The 17803-nt window shown below is 47.8% G+C and overlaps 1 protein-coding gene across 2 annotated transcripts in view; it reads right to left on the bottom strand.

Annotated features, from left to right (window-relative positions):
* Nucleotides 1-17803, bottom strand: part of LOC120997972 (probable cation-transporting ATPase 13A4) — a 458422-nt gene that overhangs the window by 348512 nt on the left and 92107 nt on the right. For both annotated transcript variants that reach the window (XM_040428359.1, XM_040428360.1), the window contains exons 4-5: nt 14990-15060; nt 14813-14893 (exon numbers count right to left, since the gene is read on the bottom strand). In XM_040428359.1, the coding sequence (XP_040284293.1) occupies nt 14813-14893; nt 14990-15060 (152 nt within the window). The remainder of the gene's footprint in view (nt 1-14812; nt 14894-14989; nt 15061-17803) is intronic.

Below are 17803 nucleotides of genomic sequence, written 5' to 3'. Positions count from 1 at the left end.
GGATGGCACTGTTATGGGGGCTTTGTGGATGGCACTGTTGTGGGGGCTCTGTGGGTGGCACTGTTGTGGGGACTCTGTGGATGGCACTGTTGTGGGGGCTCTGTGGATGGCACTGTTGTGGGGGCTCTGTGGATGGCACTGTTGTGGGGGCTCTGTGGATGGCACTGTTGTGGGGGCTCTGTGGGTGGCACTGTTGTGGGGGCTCTGTGGATGGCACTGTTGTGGGGGCTCTGTGGATGGCACTGTTGTGGGGGCTCTGTGGATGGCACTGTTGTGGGGGCTCTGTGGATGGCACTGTGGGTGACACATATATAGCACCTTATGCTATATATGTGTCATCCACAGATACCCCCATAACAGTGTCCTGTGAGTGAATGACCCCCAATACAGGGTCTGGGGCCGGCATCTGGTGTTGTAATGGCAGCGGGGCCCGGTGCAGTCGCTGTATTCTATCGCACCGGGCCCCGCTCACTGTAATACTAATTTTCATATGTGAACAAGAACAAGAGAAATCCTCTGCGATCCTCTCCCTCTCTGCAACTCACTGACGTCACGCGCCTGCTCCTCCCACTTTATGAATGAAGCAGGCGGAGCAGGCGCGTGACGTCAGTGAGTTATGCTGCCGCCCGGCCTGCCTGCTACTGAGTTTGTGAGTACAGAGAGGGAGAGGATCGCAGAGGATTTCTCTTGTTCTTGTTCACATATGAAAATTAGTATTACAGTGAGCGGGGTCCGGTGCGATAGAATACAGTGACTGCACCGGGCCCCGCTGCCATTACCACCATTACCAGGCCAGCATAACATTCGGAATCGGGACGCTGGGCATAATACATTATGCTATTCTGCGGCGGGCCCCCATCCCGGCCGGGCCCTCGGACCATGTCCGAAGTTCCCGACCGGTCAGTCCGCCCCTGGGGAAGGGGATTATAAATTTAGTACTCCATGGAAGTGTGGTACTCCCTGAAGCAACCGTCAATACAGAGGCCCAGATGATCGGGGCACGTGTCACACTGAGTGGTGGTGTCCTTCCGTTACCCCCTCCTGTTACACACGCTGCACTTTTTTTGGGACCGTCCCTTCTTTCCAGTATGGGGGAACCACACCTTGAAAGTGTTGGCCAGGGACGATCCGGGCGCCTCCAATTCCCGAGGTACTCCGGCCTGCTCTTTCCCGGTCAGAAAAGATCAGGTCCTTGAGGACTGCCTCATAGAACTGAAGGAATTTCCCTTTGTTGCCAGCGCTCCGTGACAGCACAAAAGAGTTGTACAAGGTAACCTGCACCAAGTAGACCGCAACTTCTTTGTACCATGCTCGGGTTTTGCGCATGGCGTTTAGGGTTGCCACCTTTTCTTCAAGCCAAACCCAAACAGAAGGGAGGGAGGGCCCCCTTCCAGGCCCCACCCATGTCCCGCCTCCAACCACGCCCATGTCCCACCTCCAGCCACACGCATGTCCCGCCTCCACCCCTGGTCGCTGTCGCACCACCTCTTACATCCAGTGACGTCTCCTTTGATGTAGATGTTCTCTTTCCTCATCTTCTCCTTTCAGACCTTCAGACCAGACACCATTTTTCAGCCATTTCTCGTCTCTGCAGTTTGACAATAAAAATCTTAGTTTACTACTTTTCCATCATTCTCCCATCTTCTGGACAAATCATCCTACTGCCCCCAATACTGTGCCGCTGTGCTCCCCAATACTATACTGCAGAAACAGATAAACCCCCTGATAATAGTAGTACCACACAGAGCCCCCCATATAAAATACCCCTTCTTTGTGGCCTCAGTAGAAGCCCCCAAATAATGTGCCAGTAAGAAGTGCCCCCCATAGATGCCCCCATGTGTCAGTAAGAAGTGCCTCTTTTCTCCCGCCCAATATATGCCAGTATAAGGTGCCTCTTCCCCCCCTTCCCTTATATGTGCCAGTATCAAGTGCCTCATTTCCCCCCCCAATATGTGCCAGTATAAAGTGCCTCTTCCCCCCCTTCCCTTATATGTGCCAGTATCAAGTGCCTCATTTCTCCCCCCCAATATGTGCCAGTATAAGGTGCCTCTTTCCCTCCCTTCCCCCCCATATGTGGCAGTTTCAAGTGCCTCATTTCTCCTCCTCCCCAATATGTGCCAGTATAAGGTGCCTCTTTCCACCCCTTCCCCCATATGTGCCAATTTCAGGTGCCTCTCTTCTCTAAAAAAAAAACAAAAAAACTTTTACTTACCTCCAACGAAGCGATGCAGGCCTCTTCCCGGCCTGTGTACCGTGCTGTATGGCTCAGGCGGCGTGATGACATCATCGCGCGGCCTGCACCAGCCTCTAATAGGCTGCAGGCACAAGGTCCGCAGCCTATCAGAGGAACAGGGGAGGGAGACGCCTCTCCCTCCCCTGCCCCGCCACAGCACAGCCATCTGTATCGCTGTCCTGAGGACGGCGATACAGATGACTATGGAGATGAGCGCTTCCACAATGGAAGCGCTCATCTCCCTGTGCCCAGCCACCGCCGCCATCATTCACAGCTGATCCTGTGCCCGGGTCTGACAAAGGCTTGTACCCGGGCACAGGATTGCAAACCCGGACTGTCCGGGTCATTCCCGTATGGGTGGCAACCCTATTCTGAGCAATGCTCTATAACACCCCCTGTGCTCTGCACACACACCCCTCCCCCCATTGACTGACAGGGCTAGACACCAGGCTGACGTCACAGCACCATGGGGATACCGCACATGCAGCCGTCAGCGCTGACCGCGCTAGTGAAAGGGTTAATGAGCAGGCATCAGTGTTTTCACCGATGCCAGTGCATACAGCAGGGGTCCAACTATTAGTGCCTGCCGGACCCCTGCAGCTGATCGGGCGGGAGTAGCTCCTGTGGCCGCCCGATCAGAGCGCTGTACCTGTATGGCGCTGGGATTTGTGACCGTGTTTCCAGCGACCTACATGTACAGCGCTGGTATCCTATGGGTTAATGACATATTATTTATTATAGTATATGCTATTAAAGAAAAAAAACATATGTCTTTCTGGGGACTTCAACCTGCAAAGCCATTAATGTAACCTCCAAGCTATAACATTAGCACATGGTTTGTCTATACTTAGAAGCTATCACATAGTACTGCCATCTGTATGATCATATATTGTGTCTGTGGATAAACCAGTAATATGTATATCAGCTTTCTGAGCAAATCTCAGTGTGGTGAAGCTATAGCACACTGTATGTATAATACACATATATACAGTAGATATGTAAAATCCAGGATACAGCTCTGTATACAGGGCCCCTTTACTATAGTGCTGCCCATGTACTCTTAATAAAATAAAAAAAGGACTACTTACATCACACACCACTTGAATTTGACTCTGATCTAGAGCTCAATAAAATATAAAATATAAATTTTATTAATAGCCTATATGGGGTTTTGAACCCATGAACACTGCATGCAAAGCAAGTGTCTTACCACTGAGCTATAGCTCTAGACACCAAAGGTGGTGATTTTTTTGATCTATGAGATGTAGTATAGCAAAAAATACAGTAAACCAAAGATCCCTTGTGACACTGACAAATGAAGGACGTGACTGAGATATCGTCACACATCAGCGTCACACATCATTTAAATTTGCCTCTTATCTAGGGCATAATAAAATATAATCACTTGTGAGAGGCTGAAAGGGGTTTTGAACTCAGAAAGCCTAGACATGGGGAAACAGCATTGCCACTGAGCTACCAGCTTGCCTTGTATAAGCTTGTGAGTTTTGTTCATCTATGTGATGTAGCATACAAAACCACAGTAAAGCTAAAATGTTTTGTGACACTGAGAAGTGAAGGAAGTGAGACATCAGCGTCACACATCAGTGTCACACTTCATTTAAATTTGCCTCTTATCTAGGGCATAATAAAATGTAAATATTTTTTTGAGGCTGAAAGGGGCTTTGAACTCAGAAAGCCTGGACATGGGGCAACAGCATTACCTCTGAGCTACCAGCTTGCTTTGTATGAGCTTGGGCTTTTTGCTCATCTGTGTGATGTAGCATTCAAAACCACAGTAAACCTAAAATCCTTTGTTCCCTTCGTTACCACTGAGCTATTAGCTATGCGCTCATAACACTGTAATGTGTTAGCTTACAGCATTTTAGGCACAGAGCTATAAGCTCAGCAATATACATACTTTGGTTGTGTGATTTAGCATACAAATACATAATATATATCTATAACTCATTCTCACTTTGACCCTGACCTATGAAGAGCATAAGTCAAACTCAGATATGAGAGTCAGGTGTCAGGGTCAGGTGTCAGGGTCAGGTGTCAGGGTCAGGTGTCAGGGTCAGGTGTCAGAGTCAGGTGTCAGGTGTCAGAGTCAGGTGTCAGGGTCAGGTGTCAGGGTCAGGTGTCAGGGTCAGGTGTTAGAGTCAGGTGTCAGAGTCAGGTGTCAGGGTCAGGTGTCAGGTGTCAGAGTCAGGTATCAGGGTCAGGTGTCACATTGGCATTATTTTGATACTTGACTATGATATCTGACCATGTCCTAAAATGAACACTGTACATCTGTACTGCTGTCCTCGCTCGGCTTTCCACCTTCCCAGGTTGGGTCAGTGACCTCATCGTCCACCACCTCCTCTTCCACTTCTTCACTCTGATCATCCTCTTGATTTGTTGACCTAACCACAACCTCAGTGATTGACAACTGTTTTTCATCCTCTTCATCAACCTCTTGAGACAGTAATTGCGGTTGACTCATCATCACCCACCTTGTTAAACACTAATTGCCGTTCCCCACCATCATGTTCTTGTGACTGTGGATACTTAAGAGGTTGGGAATCAGGGCAGAAGAGCTCATGTCCCTCTTTAAGCATTCTTGGCGAGAGGGCCAAATCACGTAATGGCGATGAAAAGAGGTCCTCGGAATATCCGAGTGTGGGATCATTTGTCTAGACTGCAAATTGTGGGAGTAAGGAGGATCAGAGTGAGGATTGTGTTGACCAGACTTCTAGCTACTGAGACTGGACTTGGTGGAAGACAGGGTGGTGCTTAACAGACTGGAAGCATTATCTGCTGCAATCCAACCGACCACCTGGTCGCACTGGGCTGACTTCAAGAGTGGTGTCCTGCGCTGCCCTGCAAACTTGGACATGAAGCTAGGTATCGTGGATGATTGTTTTTCTTGTGCTCTGGCAGCAGGCACAGTTTCTCCACGCCCAGGTCCATGGCCTCTGCGTGCACCATCAGCATCATGGCCACTTCCCCGTCCCTTACTGCTCGCCTTCTTCATTTTAAATGTGATATATGCTTGAAAGTATGTCACACGTAAAGTAACGTAGGATTTGGAAGTGTATGCGCAAAATTTTTTACAAAGGTATTTGTGATTAGGGAATGTTATACCTTATACAGAACAGATACCACAGGTATTGTCACTGTTCGCAGTGTCCACGGAAAAAGGTACACTGGATGTCACTGATATTTTAGGGATGCGCACACTTTAAACAGGAGATGTGGTGCGGATAATTTAACTGTTTGCAGGGGACATCGTCTACGGAAAAAGTGCACTAGATGTCACTGATATTTTAGGGATGCGCACACTTTAAACAGGAGATGTGGCGCGGATAATTTAACTGTCTGCAGCGGACACCATCTACGGAAAAAGTACACTGGATGTCACTGATATTTTAGGGATGCACACACTTGAAACAGGAGATGTGGCGTGCATAATTTAACTGTCCATAATGGACACCGTCTACGGAAAAAGTGCACTGGATGTCACTGATATTTTAGGGATGCACACACTTTAAACAGGAGATGTGGCGTGGATAATTTAACTGTCCGCTGTGGACACTGTCTATGGAAAAAGTGCACTGGATGTCACTGATATTTTAGTGATGCTAAAATTACCAGCTATAAACATATATTGCTGCTATCACACACAATAGTCCTTACAAGGACTTTTGGGTCTATGAAATGTTTTTGTACAAAAAAAAATATTCAATTACACTCCCTACACTCTGTGTCCCTTCCTATGCTCAGCTCTCCCTGACTACGAATGAGCCGAACATGCGTCATCGGGTGCTATATAGCACCCGATGACACGTTCCGGCCAGCCAATCACTGTAATGCCAGTAGCAAACATTTCTACTGGCATTACAGTATGGCCAGTACCTACCTGCATGTTTATTGGCTGCCTAGATGGGCAGACTAGATGGGCCAAATGGTTCTTATCTGCCGACACATTCTATGTTTCTATGCTTCTATGCCTAGCAGCCAAGAAACGTGCAGGGAGGAGACTCGAACATGGCGCTTGAGCCGAGTACCGCCATGTGCTGAGCATCGAGATGCTCGAGCCAAACAGGTGTTCGGCCGAGCATGCTCGATCATCACTACTATCCAGTAATCATCATACTGGTTGATGACAATGATATGCCTGTCATTGCGTAAGCAAGTCAGCATACAGGTGGCCAATCTGGCCAGCAGGCCTGAGTATCCACTTCTTTCCGGCTCCGCGCCCCACTGAGACAATTTTCTTGGCTGGTGCCATCCTCATCATCTTGCTCCTCCACCTTCTCTTCCACTTGCAGTGGCAGCTCCTCATCCTCATCTTCCCCATCCTCATCTTTGTCATCCTCCTCCTCCATGGCAGATTCCCTTTGTGTGTCCCCAACAGCTGTAGGGCGGACAGGAAAATGTGTCAGCTGCTCTTCTTCTGCCGTGGTCCCCTGCTGCATGAGCATCAGACTCTGATTTAAGATAAATATGAGAAGTATGACATCATTCATGCTGTAGTTGTCCGTGCTGACTAACTTTATGGCCTCTTTAAAGGGCTTCAGCACCTGATAGGTGCCTCGGATGAGCTGCAACTGCCTGACCTCGAAGCAACACATGCTCCCTGGTGCTGAGACTGTCTGATGCACGACAAAATTGGTCATGGCTTTCCGCTGCCTATACAGACTCTTGAACATGTGCAATGTTGAATTCCAGCAAGCTGGCACATTGTGGATTAAGCGGTATAGTGGCAGGTCATTCTGTCAATGCAGGTCCAAGAAAGCATCCTTGCAATCTAAAAGAGTAGCTGAAGTGCTTGGACAGTCTCCTGGACTTTGCCACTTTGCCAGGACCTTGCGCCAGCCAGTGAACTTATTTAGAAAGTGTTGCAACACTAGTTTGATGATGTGCAACATGCAGGGAGCTTGTATTATTTCACCCAGGTTCAGGGTGCCCACGATGTAACACCAGTTGTTGCTCACCACCTTGCCCAGTTGGAGTCGGCGGGGTGACAGCCAGCAGGTACTTGAGCAACTGCTCTCTGGTGTGGCTACTCTCTCCCAGGGCAATCAGCTCCAACACTGTGTGTCTACTCTTGACCTTTACACATCTGGTAGGAAGCTGGGGTAGTGTCCATGGATGAGACGGATAAGTGCCGGTGAGGGAGCCAGTCTGACATAATTGTAAGTAGGGTAAAAAGGACCTTGCCTCATTGTCAGGGTGCTGCCTCACTGCTGCCAGAAATAACATTGACCCAGTGGGCGGTGAAAGACTTACTGTCCCTATCCGTAAGAGTTGCTCTAGGTGTCCACCATGGTGTGAACCTTGCCACACAGCGAGAATCGCAGGGAAAGGCCCATGTTGTCTGCCACGTGAGAGTACAAGGCAGGGATGGCTTTTTGGGAGAAATAATGCCGACTAGGAATCTTCCAGCAAGGCTGAGCACACATCACTAATTACCTAAAGTCCGCAGACTCGTCAAAATAATATAGGAGTAACTGCACCAAGAGCAATTAAGCTTGCACACCATCAGATTGCTGGACATATAGAGTTGTTGCCTGGCTATGTATTCTGTTATCGATGGCTGATGATGTCACGGAGAAGGAGTATAAGCAGGAGAAGCGAAAAGTGATGATGACGATATGAAAGACACCGTACTGCTCGTGGGTGCAGGTGGCTGTCGCAGGATGGACCTGGAGAAGGAGGGAACTTCTGTCACGGTGGCTGGCTGCCACCTCTGTTTGCCCGTTGGATGGGGTGATGCCGCATTATGTGGTTTAATAGAGCTGTGGTACCTACGTTTGTGTTTTCCTGCCCCCGTTTTATTTTGCTCTTACACAGCTTGCACACGGCAATACTTTTGTCTTCAGGCAGCGTGGAGAAAAACTGTCAGACAGGATATACTCGCACAGAGTTAGAGGCAGCCGAGCTGGGCTTAGGTCTGGCACATTTTGGTCCTAACCCACCTGCAGCATCAGCAGCATCATCAAATTCCAAAATAGACGTGTCCCTGGCTGTTCTCTGGGAAGTACAGTCGTGGCCAAAAGTTTTGAGAATGACACATATTCGTTTTCACAAAGTTTGCTGCTAAACTGCTTTTAGATCTTTGTTTCAGTTGTTTCTATGATGTAGTGAAATATAATTACACGCACTTCATACGTTTCAAAGACTTTTATCAACAATTACATGACATTAGGACCTCTGCAATTCGACTGGGCATGCTCTCAATCAACTTCTGGGCCAATTCCTGACTGATAGCAACCCATTCTTTCATAATCACTTCTTGGAGTTTGTCAGAATTAGTGGGTTTCTGTTTGTCCACCCGCCTCTTGAGGATTGACCACAAGTTCTCAATGGGATTAAGATCTGGGGAGTTTCCAGGCCATGGACCCAAAATGTCAACGTTTTGGTCCCCGAGCCGCTTAGTTATCACTTTTGCCTTATGGCACGGTGCTCCATTGTGCTGGAAAATGCATTGTTCTTCACCAAACTGTTGTTGGATTGTTGGAAGAAGTTGCTGTTGGAGGGTGTTTTGGTACCATTCTTTATTCATGGCTGTGTTTTTGGGCAAAATTGTGAGTGAGCCCACTCCCTTGGATGAGAAGCAACCCCACACATGAATGGTCTCAGGATGCTTTACTGTTGGCATGACACAGGACTGATGGTAGTGTAACATCCTTAAGTACAGTCGTGGCCAAAAGTTTTGAGAATGACACAAATATTAGTTTTCACAAAATTTGCTGCTAAACTGCTTTTAGATCTTTGTTTCAGTTGTTTCTGTGATGTAGTGAAATATAATTACACGCACTTCATAAGTTTCAAAGGCTTGTATCGACAATTACATGACATTTATGCAAATAGTCAGTATTTGCAGTGTTGGCCCTTTGCGACTGTGTAGAAACTGAAAATAAGTATGTATATATATATATATATATATATATATATATATATATATATAGATATATATATATATATATATAGATCCGGAAAAACGAGCGGCACTCCGTTAGATAAAGAAGAGTGAACCTTTAATCACCCAGGTGGTGCAAACGTTGCACCACCTGGGTGATTAAAGGTTCACTCTTCTTTATCTAACGGAGTGCCGCTCGTTTTTCCGGATTTATACATTGGGGTAAGAAGCCTATTCCCCCTGGGACGTGCACCCTACTCTCCACATTCATTCCACCAGTGCCACCATTTTTCTTGTTAGAGGCACAGCCACAGGTCCTGACTCATCTCTCCCTGTCTGTCAGCTATCCTGCTTCTCTCTATTGTACACAACATACACAATTTAGCTGATTCGTCTGAAACGAACATGAAAGATTTGGGTTCGTCTGCCATCCGAAAAATAGAAAAATGCTGACCAAACCGAACAGGTCATGCTTACTTCAGATGTAATAATGTCTTAATTATACAATTACCCACTAAAATAGAGCTACATAGACAGCACCCATGAAAACTATAGTGGCCCAAAAAATTACAGTCTCATATACATGGTACCCATAGTGTGCCTCATATGGATATGGATATGTGTGCCTCATATGGATATAATGCACTACACAGTAATAGTGCCATTGTTTAAGGCCCACAAAAAGTAATAATGCTCACCATTGTGCCACTTACATAGTATGTACTCTACATTATGTGCCCTCTAGACAGTACACATTACCCTTTTGTACACTCTAGAAAGTATTAATGAACCCTGCAATTGCCCTGGAAAGTAATATAGACCCACTTTTGTCCCTAAACAATAATAATGCCCAATATATGCTAAGATAATAGTGTTTCTTGAGTGCTGCTAAAAATAATGCCCACTGGGTGCCCCTAAAAAGAAATAATTCCCTGTTAATCCCACTTAACATTAATAATACCCCCTGATTGCTCCCTAAAAAGTAATAATGCCCTATGTGCTTACTCAATAAATAATAATGCCGTTTTTGCTCTCTTAATAAATATTAATGTCCTATATGTCTTCTGAATAAATATTAATCTCCTTTGTCACCCTTGAATAAATAATGTCTCTTGTGCCCTACACACAATTGCCACTAGAGGAAAAATTAATAAATAAACCTTGCACTCACCTTACCTCGATTCCTCCTATGAACAGGAGTCATCTTTGAACAGCTAGCGTCCAGGACAGGCAGCATGAAGCAATGACATCTTTGTGTCAACAGCATGGGATCGCTGATGTGTGTGTACTGACATCCTGTAGGCTGCAGTCTTAAAGAGGCTATGGCTTACAAGATGGGGAATGTTAGGGTAAAGAGCCTGTGGCTTCCCTTCCTGCTGTACCATAGGGGCCACCGCATCCCCCAGCACAACCACTAGCTATGTCTCTGACAGACACCTGATCATGTTCTGCTCACACAACCTAATGGCTCTTTACAATATAGCAAATTATCTATTTTCTAATAAGTCCTGTTCCTATAGAAGACAGCTTTTCATTTAATCAATAAATGATCCTAGCCACAAGCAGCAAGCAGAGATCTTCATAACTAATATAAAGTGACATCTGACTTTTCACTTTAGAGTGGCATTCAATACATAAAAATTCAAAACACTTCTAATATATAAAGCTGAGTGTATGTATGTCCGCTAAAGGAATCCGCACCGTCGCATCACGAAATTTGGCACACAGGTACATCAGGTGTCCAGGAAGGTTTTAGAGCAGGTCTCAGCTCTCTAGGATGTACAGTTCCTGAGATATTCCCAAAAAATGCATTAGATCAGTGATGCCCAACCTACAGCCCGCGGGCCAAATGAGGCCCGCGAAGCCGTGTCATGCAGCCCGCGCAGTGACCGGACTTTATCAGCGCACTAGCACAGGTCGCTCTGCGAACGGCCCAGCCCCGCCTCCTAGCTATTTTATTCACTGCACTTGCCTCTGTGAAATTGAAGAGAAGCGCCGTAATCTCGCACAGGCGCACTGGCAGAGGCATCGAAGTGCGCATGCACCGTCTTCCTGGCCTCTGCCAGTGCGCCTGTGTGAGATTACGGCGCTTCTCTTCAATTTCACAGAGGCAAGTGAATAAAATAGCTAGGAAGCGGCTCGGGGGGGGGGGGATATCTGTGGAGGAGACTGAAGGGGGGATCTGTGGAGGACACAGAAGGAGGGGATCTGTGGAGGACACTGAAGGGGGGGATCTGTGGAGGACACTGAAGGGGGGGATCTGTGGAGGACACTGAAGGGGGGATCTGTGGAGGACACTGAAGGGGGGATCTGTGGAGGACACTGAAGGGGGGATCTGTGGAGAACACTGAAGGGGGGGGATCTGTGCAGGACACTGAAGGGGGGATATCTGTGGAGAACACTGAAGGGGGGATCTGTGGAGGACACTGAAGGGGGGGATCTGTGGACGACACTGAAGGGGGGATCTGTGGACGACACTGAAGGGGGGGATCCGTGGACGACACTGAAGGGGGGGATCTGTGGACGACACTGAAGTGGAGGATCTGTGGACGACACTGAAGAGGGGGGATCTGTGGACGACACTGAAGGGGGGATCTGTGGACGACACTGAAGGGGGGATCTGTGGACGACACTGAAGGGGGGATCTGTGGACGACACTGAAGGGGGGATCTGTGGATGCCACTGAAGGGGGGGATCTGTGGACCACACTGAAGGGGGATCTCTGGACGACTGAAGGGGGGATCTGTGGACGACACTGAAGGTGGGGGATCTGTGGACGACACTGAAGGGGGGGATCTGTGGATGCCACTGAAGGGGGGATCTGTGGACGACACTGAAGGGGGATCTCTGGACGACTGAAGGGGGGATCTGTGGACGACACTGAAGGGGGGGGATCTGTGGACGACACTGAAGGGGGGGATCTGTGGACGACACTGAAGGGGGATGTTGGGGTGGGAGATCCTGGAGGGGTGTTTGGGTGGGAGCTCTGGAAGGGGTGGGAGGTCCGATAGGTATGTGGGGGTGGGAGATCCGGGAGGGGGGGCCATAATTTTTTTTGCTATGGGGCCCAGTCATTTCTAGCTACACCCCGATTGTTAAGATTGGGCGGGCACTGGAGCGATAGAGCGCCCTGCTGTAGGAGAAGCCGGCCGGAGATGAAAGGAGGAGGGGCCAGCTCCTGGTGGTGTCGGGCACACGGCGCAAGCATGGCGGTGGAGGATCTGACTGAAGCCTAAAGACCAGACATCAAGGTAGACCTGCAGAAGAAGGTGACAGCGCAGTATGTGATGTATACATGTGTGTAATGTATGTAATGTATGTAGTGCAGTGTGTGATCATCACATACTACACTACATACATTACACACATGTATACATCACATGCCCCCTCACAGTAATAATGCCAATATATGTGCCCTCCTCACAGACTTAATGCTCACACATGCCCCCTCACAGTAGTTATACCCAGATATGTGTCCCCTCACAGTAATAATGCCAAGATATGTGCCCTCTTCACAGATGAAATGCTCACACATGCCCCCTCACAGTAGTTATGCCCAGATATGTGCCCCCTCACAGTAGTTATGCCCAGATATGTGCCCTCCTCACAGTAGTTATGCCCTGATATGTGCCCTCCTCACAGTAGTTATGCCCTGATATGTGCCCCCTCACAGTAGTTATGCCCAGATATGTGTCCCCTCACAGTAGTTATGCCAGATATGTGCCCTTTTCACAGTAGTAATGCTCACTCGTGCCCCCTCACAGTAGTTATGCCCTGATATGTACCCTCCTCACTGCTCACAGTAGTTATACCCTGATATGTGCCCTCCTCACAGTAGTTATACCCTGATATGTGCCCTCCTCACAGTAGTTATGCCCAGATATGTGCCCCCTCACAGTAGTTATGCCAGATATGTGCCCTCTTCACAGCAGTAATGCTCACACGTGCCCCCTCATAGCGTTTGCATTTCTTTCTGGCAAAGCTACCTGGTTCCGGCCCGCAAAATTTATACCAAGTCTAGTGCGGCCCTCAGACGAAAAATGGTTAGGCACCACTGCATTAGATAATAGAAGCTTGGTCACATGACCCTTATCAGCCAATAGAAGCTCTAATGTCCTTCAGCCTCCACATACAGTTTTAATTCAGATTTCCATAACAACCCAGCCATTTATTTTGACTGCTGTAGATGAGTTATAAAGGAAATCTGTCACCAGGATAATCGCTATTGAAGTAAAGCCATGGCCTAATAGCACTTAGTACCTTATTTCCAGATGTGTCTTTGTTCCAGTAATAGATGTTTTTATCCTCTGAAAATCCAATTTATTTGAGATGCAAATGGACCAGTAAGGTGCCCAAAGAGGTGTCACTCTTGCAGGAAGGAGCCCAGACACGCCCCCTGCCACAATGTGTCCACCCATAAAATACTTAAAACCCCGCTCCCAGGTCCCGCTAAGCCACGCTCCTGATCCGCTTAGGCCACGCCCCCTCCCACTCCTGAGCCGACGGGGATTTAAAAAATGAATAGAGAATGAATGGGTCCGCACCTGTTCCGCATAATTGCGGAATGGATGCGGACCCATTCTACGGACGTGTGAATGGACCCTTAGAGGGAGCTGCTCCAAAGGAGACGCCCCCGCTCCGGTTAGGCCACGCCCCCTCCCACTCCTGAGCCGACGAGGATTGAAAGAATGAAGGTAAAAATCAACTCCTGTCAGCTGCAGGGGTGGGAGGGACGGTGACTTTCACCCTGCAGCTCACACTCACTTAGGCTCCACTACACTTAGGCTCCACTCAGACGTCTGTAGTGCATTGCGGATCCGCAAAACACCCAGTCGGCACCCCCATAGAAATGCCTATTCTTGTCCGCAATTGCGAACAAGAATAGAACATGCTCTTTTTTTTTTCCGGAGCTGCAGACCGGAAGATCGGGGCCGAGCTCCGGAAATACGGATGCGGACAGCACACTGTGTGCTGTCCACATCACTTCCGGACCCATAGAGAATGAATGGGTCCGCACCTGTTCCCCATAATTGCGGAATGGATGCGGACCCATTCTACAGACGTGTAAATAAACCCTTAGAGTGAGCTGTTCAAAAGGACACACCCCCGATCTGGTTAGGCCATGCCCCCTCCCACTCCTCAGCCGACTGAGATTGAAAAAATGAAGTAAAAAATCAACTTCTGTCAGCTGCAGGGGTGGAAGGGATGGTGACTTTCTCCCTGCAGCTCACAATCAGACAGTACAGTGCTGCTGTCTTAGAGTGAGCTGTTCAAAAGGACACGCCCCCGGTCCAGTAAAGGCCACTGTTAAGAGGACGGGCCCCTGTTGAGGTCACTGTCAAGGGGGTGGTATGCTGTGAAAGTCACTGTTAAAGGGGAAGGCTGCTGTAAAGGTCAAAGTTAAGGGGGTGGGCTGCTGTGGAGGTCCAGTTTTAAGGGACAGGGCACTGTGGGGGGGGTCAGTGTTAAGGGGTGGGGGGCTGTGGAGGTCACTGTTTTTGGGGCGGGGTGCTGTAGATGTCACTGTTATAGTGGATAGTGTTGATATCTTTTAACGACACACACAAACATTAAATATACCCGAGCGAAGCCGGGTCCTTCAGCTAGTATAATATAAATCCAGAAATAAAAATGAAGAATCAAACTATTAAAAATGATGGGAATGTATATACCTGACTTCCTGTTCTTCTTTACTTAGGCCAAAACCATATTTTGAATGTATGTCTGAGCAAGAGAGGCTTTCCTCCAGAACACTAAAAAGACAATAGCATGAATGAATCTTAAATTAATCTTACATTGATATAAAATAGTTTTAAATATCTTCTTTAACTCTCATCTACAGTACTTACCAAGTTTTCATAAACTTGCCCTCAGAGGGGATCCAGACATATCTGATTTTTTGGACTTGTATGTATCTCACCTAATTGTATAAATCAGAAAAATTAGTAAACTATGTTTAGTATGAGGACTTTTAGTTAACCAAATATCTAATCTGTTGGTGACATCCATCCGCTGTACATGTAAAATAGATGTGTGCTTAGACAATATGGAATGCTCTAAGAAGCAGAGCCTGCCCTGTACACAACATTTATACAAATGATACCCACCTACAGTGGCTAGAATTGTGGATAACTCTAATTTTAGTCACTAGTGACTGCAGCATTTTTGTGATAAGACAAATGGAGGGTTGTTCCCACTGTCATCTGTTTGGAAAACTTGTAGGGTTAAAATGCTTGTAGGTAGGGACAGACACGGACATGAGTCCTAACCTAGAACCCAGACCGCTTTCCGTACCTACTTGCAGTGCCAGCCCCAGGGAGCAAGACCACAACTGGTCGACAGTCCCTATGCTACTTAGGTGCCGAGACAAACAGTGACAAAAGACACAAAGACAGAGTCATACCTAAATGGGTCATAACCGGGAGGAAAATGCAGTACAAAATGAGAGACAGAGAGTGGTAAAAAAAAAACAGCCGAGGGCAGAACCAAACGGGATGCACAGTACAAATCACAAAAGAGAGAGAATGGTGAAAGGACAAGCCTAGGTCAAAAACACAAGTAATCAAAATCAGCATAGGAACAAATACCAGGAACATAACTAGTGAACCCAAACAAGACTTTCACTGGCACCGGTGTATGGCCAGAAAAGGGTTTAAATAGAGCATAGAGTCCCTGGATCAGTTACAAATCGAGATGAGCGAATTCTTCACAAATTCGATTCGCCGGTTCACTGAATTTTTTTGAAAAAATTTGGTTCAATACGAAAATATTTGCAGCAAATCGAGTTAAAAACTGCTATTTCCTGGCTGCATAGAGCCTTTATAGTGGTGTAGAACACTGTGCCTTGCAGTAACACGCATAGGGAGTCTGCTTTGGTAGTGAAATAATACTGTAAGTCCGTATGACATGCAAATGACATGCGTCGCTCTTAGATTAACTGCATACTTCACTTATTTGGGCAGTCAAGGGGCCAAAACTGACCAAATAACTCAAGTATGAACTCAGCCTTACAGGTCGATGTTAGCGTCAAGAAGAAACGCACTCCTTTTACACCATCGTCAGCTGATTCCACATAGATGTCTACAAAACCTGTTCTATTAAAGGCTTATACAAGTAAAGCCCCCAGACAGAGTGGAGAGGGTGTCAGCAGAAAGTTTGTGTTGACGTCACTGATTATTTTGCCCTTCCTTTGATCCGTCAGAACAATAAACCCCAAAAAACGGATCCCGTCTGTGGAGCATCTGCCTTCACTCGGTCAGCATTTGGTCAGTAATCCATAAGTATTGCTAATGCTAAAAAAAAAAGGAGTGGATCTAAAACAGAGATGACATGTGAATTGAATATTTGCATGTCTTCTGTGTTTTGTACCCACTCCTGCTTTTGGCTACCAAATCACAAGCCAATTCTGAAGGGACCAAACAGGCCTTACAGATGCTACACAGACAAGATCCCTTGTGCATCTCATGTTTCCTTCCTTCTGACAGATCAGAAGGGTCAAATAAATGATGATGTCAGCCAGGCCGAAAGGCAAAATAGTGGCCCAGTCCAGAAGTGGGGAGGGTGGTAAAACATGATAAGTCCACAGAGTGGCCCTATGACATAGTGCTGAGGTGGAAGCAGCATTAAGAAGACCACAGAGTGTCCCAATGACAAAGTTTGGAGGTGGCAGCAGTATCAGGAGGAGGCCACAGAGTGGCACAATGACATTGTGGAGGTGGTAGCAGCAGCCTCAGGAGGCAACAGAGTGGCAAAATGACAGAGTGTGGAGGTGGCGGCAGCAGCATCAGGAGGAGGCCACAGGGTGGCACAATGACAGTGTGGAGGTGGCGGCAGCATCAGGAGGCCACAGAGTGGCAAGGTGACATAGTGTGGAGGTGACAGCAGCATCAGGAGGTCACAGGGTGGTAAGGTGACATAGTGTGGAGGTGGCAGCTGCATGAGGAGGCCACAGAGTGGCAAGTTGACATAGTGTGGAGGTGGCAGCAGCATGAGGAGACCACAGAGTGGCAAGGTGACATAGTCTGGAGGTGGCAGCTGCATGAGGAGACCACAGAGTGGCAAGGTGACATAGTGTGGAGGCGGCAGCAACATCAGGAGGCCACAGAGTGGCAAGGTGACATAGTGTGGAGGTGGCAGCTGCATGAGGAGGCCACAGAGTGGCAAGGTGACATAGTGTGGAGGTGTCAGCAGCATGAGGAGACCACAGGATGGCAAGGTGACATAATGTGGAGATGGCAGCAGCATGAGGAGACCACAGAGTGGCAAGATGGCATAGTCTGGAGGTGGCGGCAGCATCAGAAGGCCACAGAGTGGCACAACTACAGAGTGTGGAGGTGGCGGCAGCATCAGGAGGCCACAGAGTGGCAAGGTGACATAGTGTAGAGGTGGGTGGCAATACCAGTACCCTCTTAAGATGGTGGGTGAAAGAAGGAGCACTTGGCATCAGATGTGTGGCATCAGGTGGGTTTCAGCATCAGAATAATAGCTGAGGCAAGTAGCCAGAAGAAACCGGTCTCTTTTGTCAAAGTGTTGGTGTGGCAACAGGGATGATCTAGTCTGATGCATCAGGCATTGGTGGGTGGAAATCCTGGCTGCTCCACGCCTGATTAATGTTGACAAAGGTCAGTCTCTCCACATTTTGGGTTGACAGGTGAGTTCTTCTT

The sequence above is a fragment of the Bufo bufo genome, chromosome 4 (genome assembly GCF_905171765.1).
Source record: "Bufo bufo chromosome 4, aBufBuf1.1, whole genome shotgun sequence".
NCBI classification, from domain to species: Eukaryota; Metazoa; Chordata; class Amphibia; order Anura; family Bufonidae; genus Bufo; species Bufo bufo.
The sequence above is the reverse complement of the archived record's forward strand: the minus strand, read 5'-3'. Positions and strand labels throughout refer to the sequence as shown.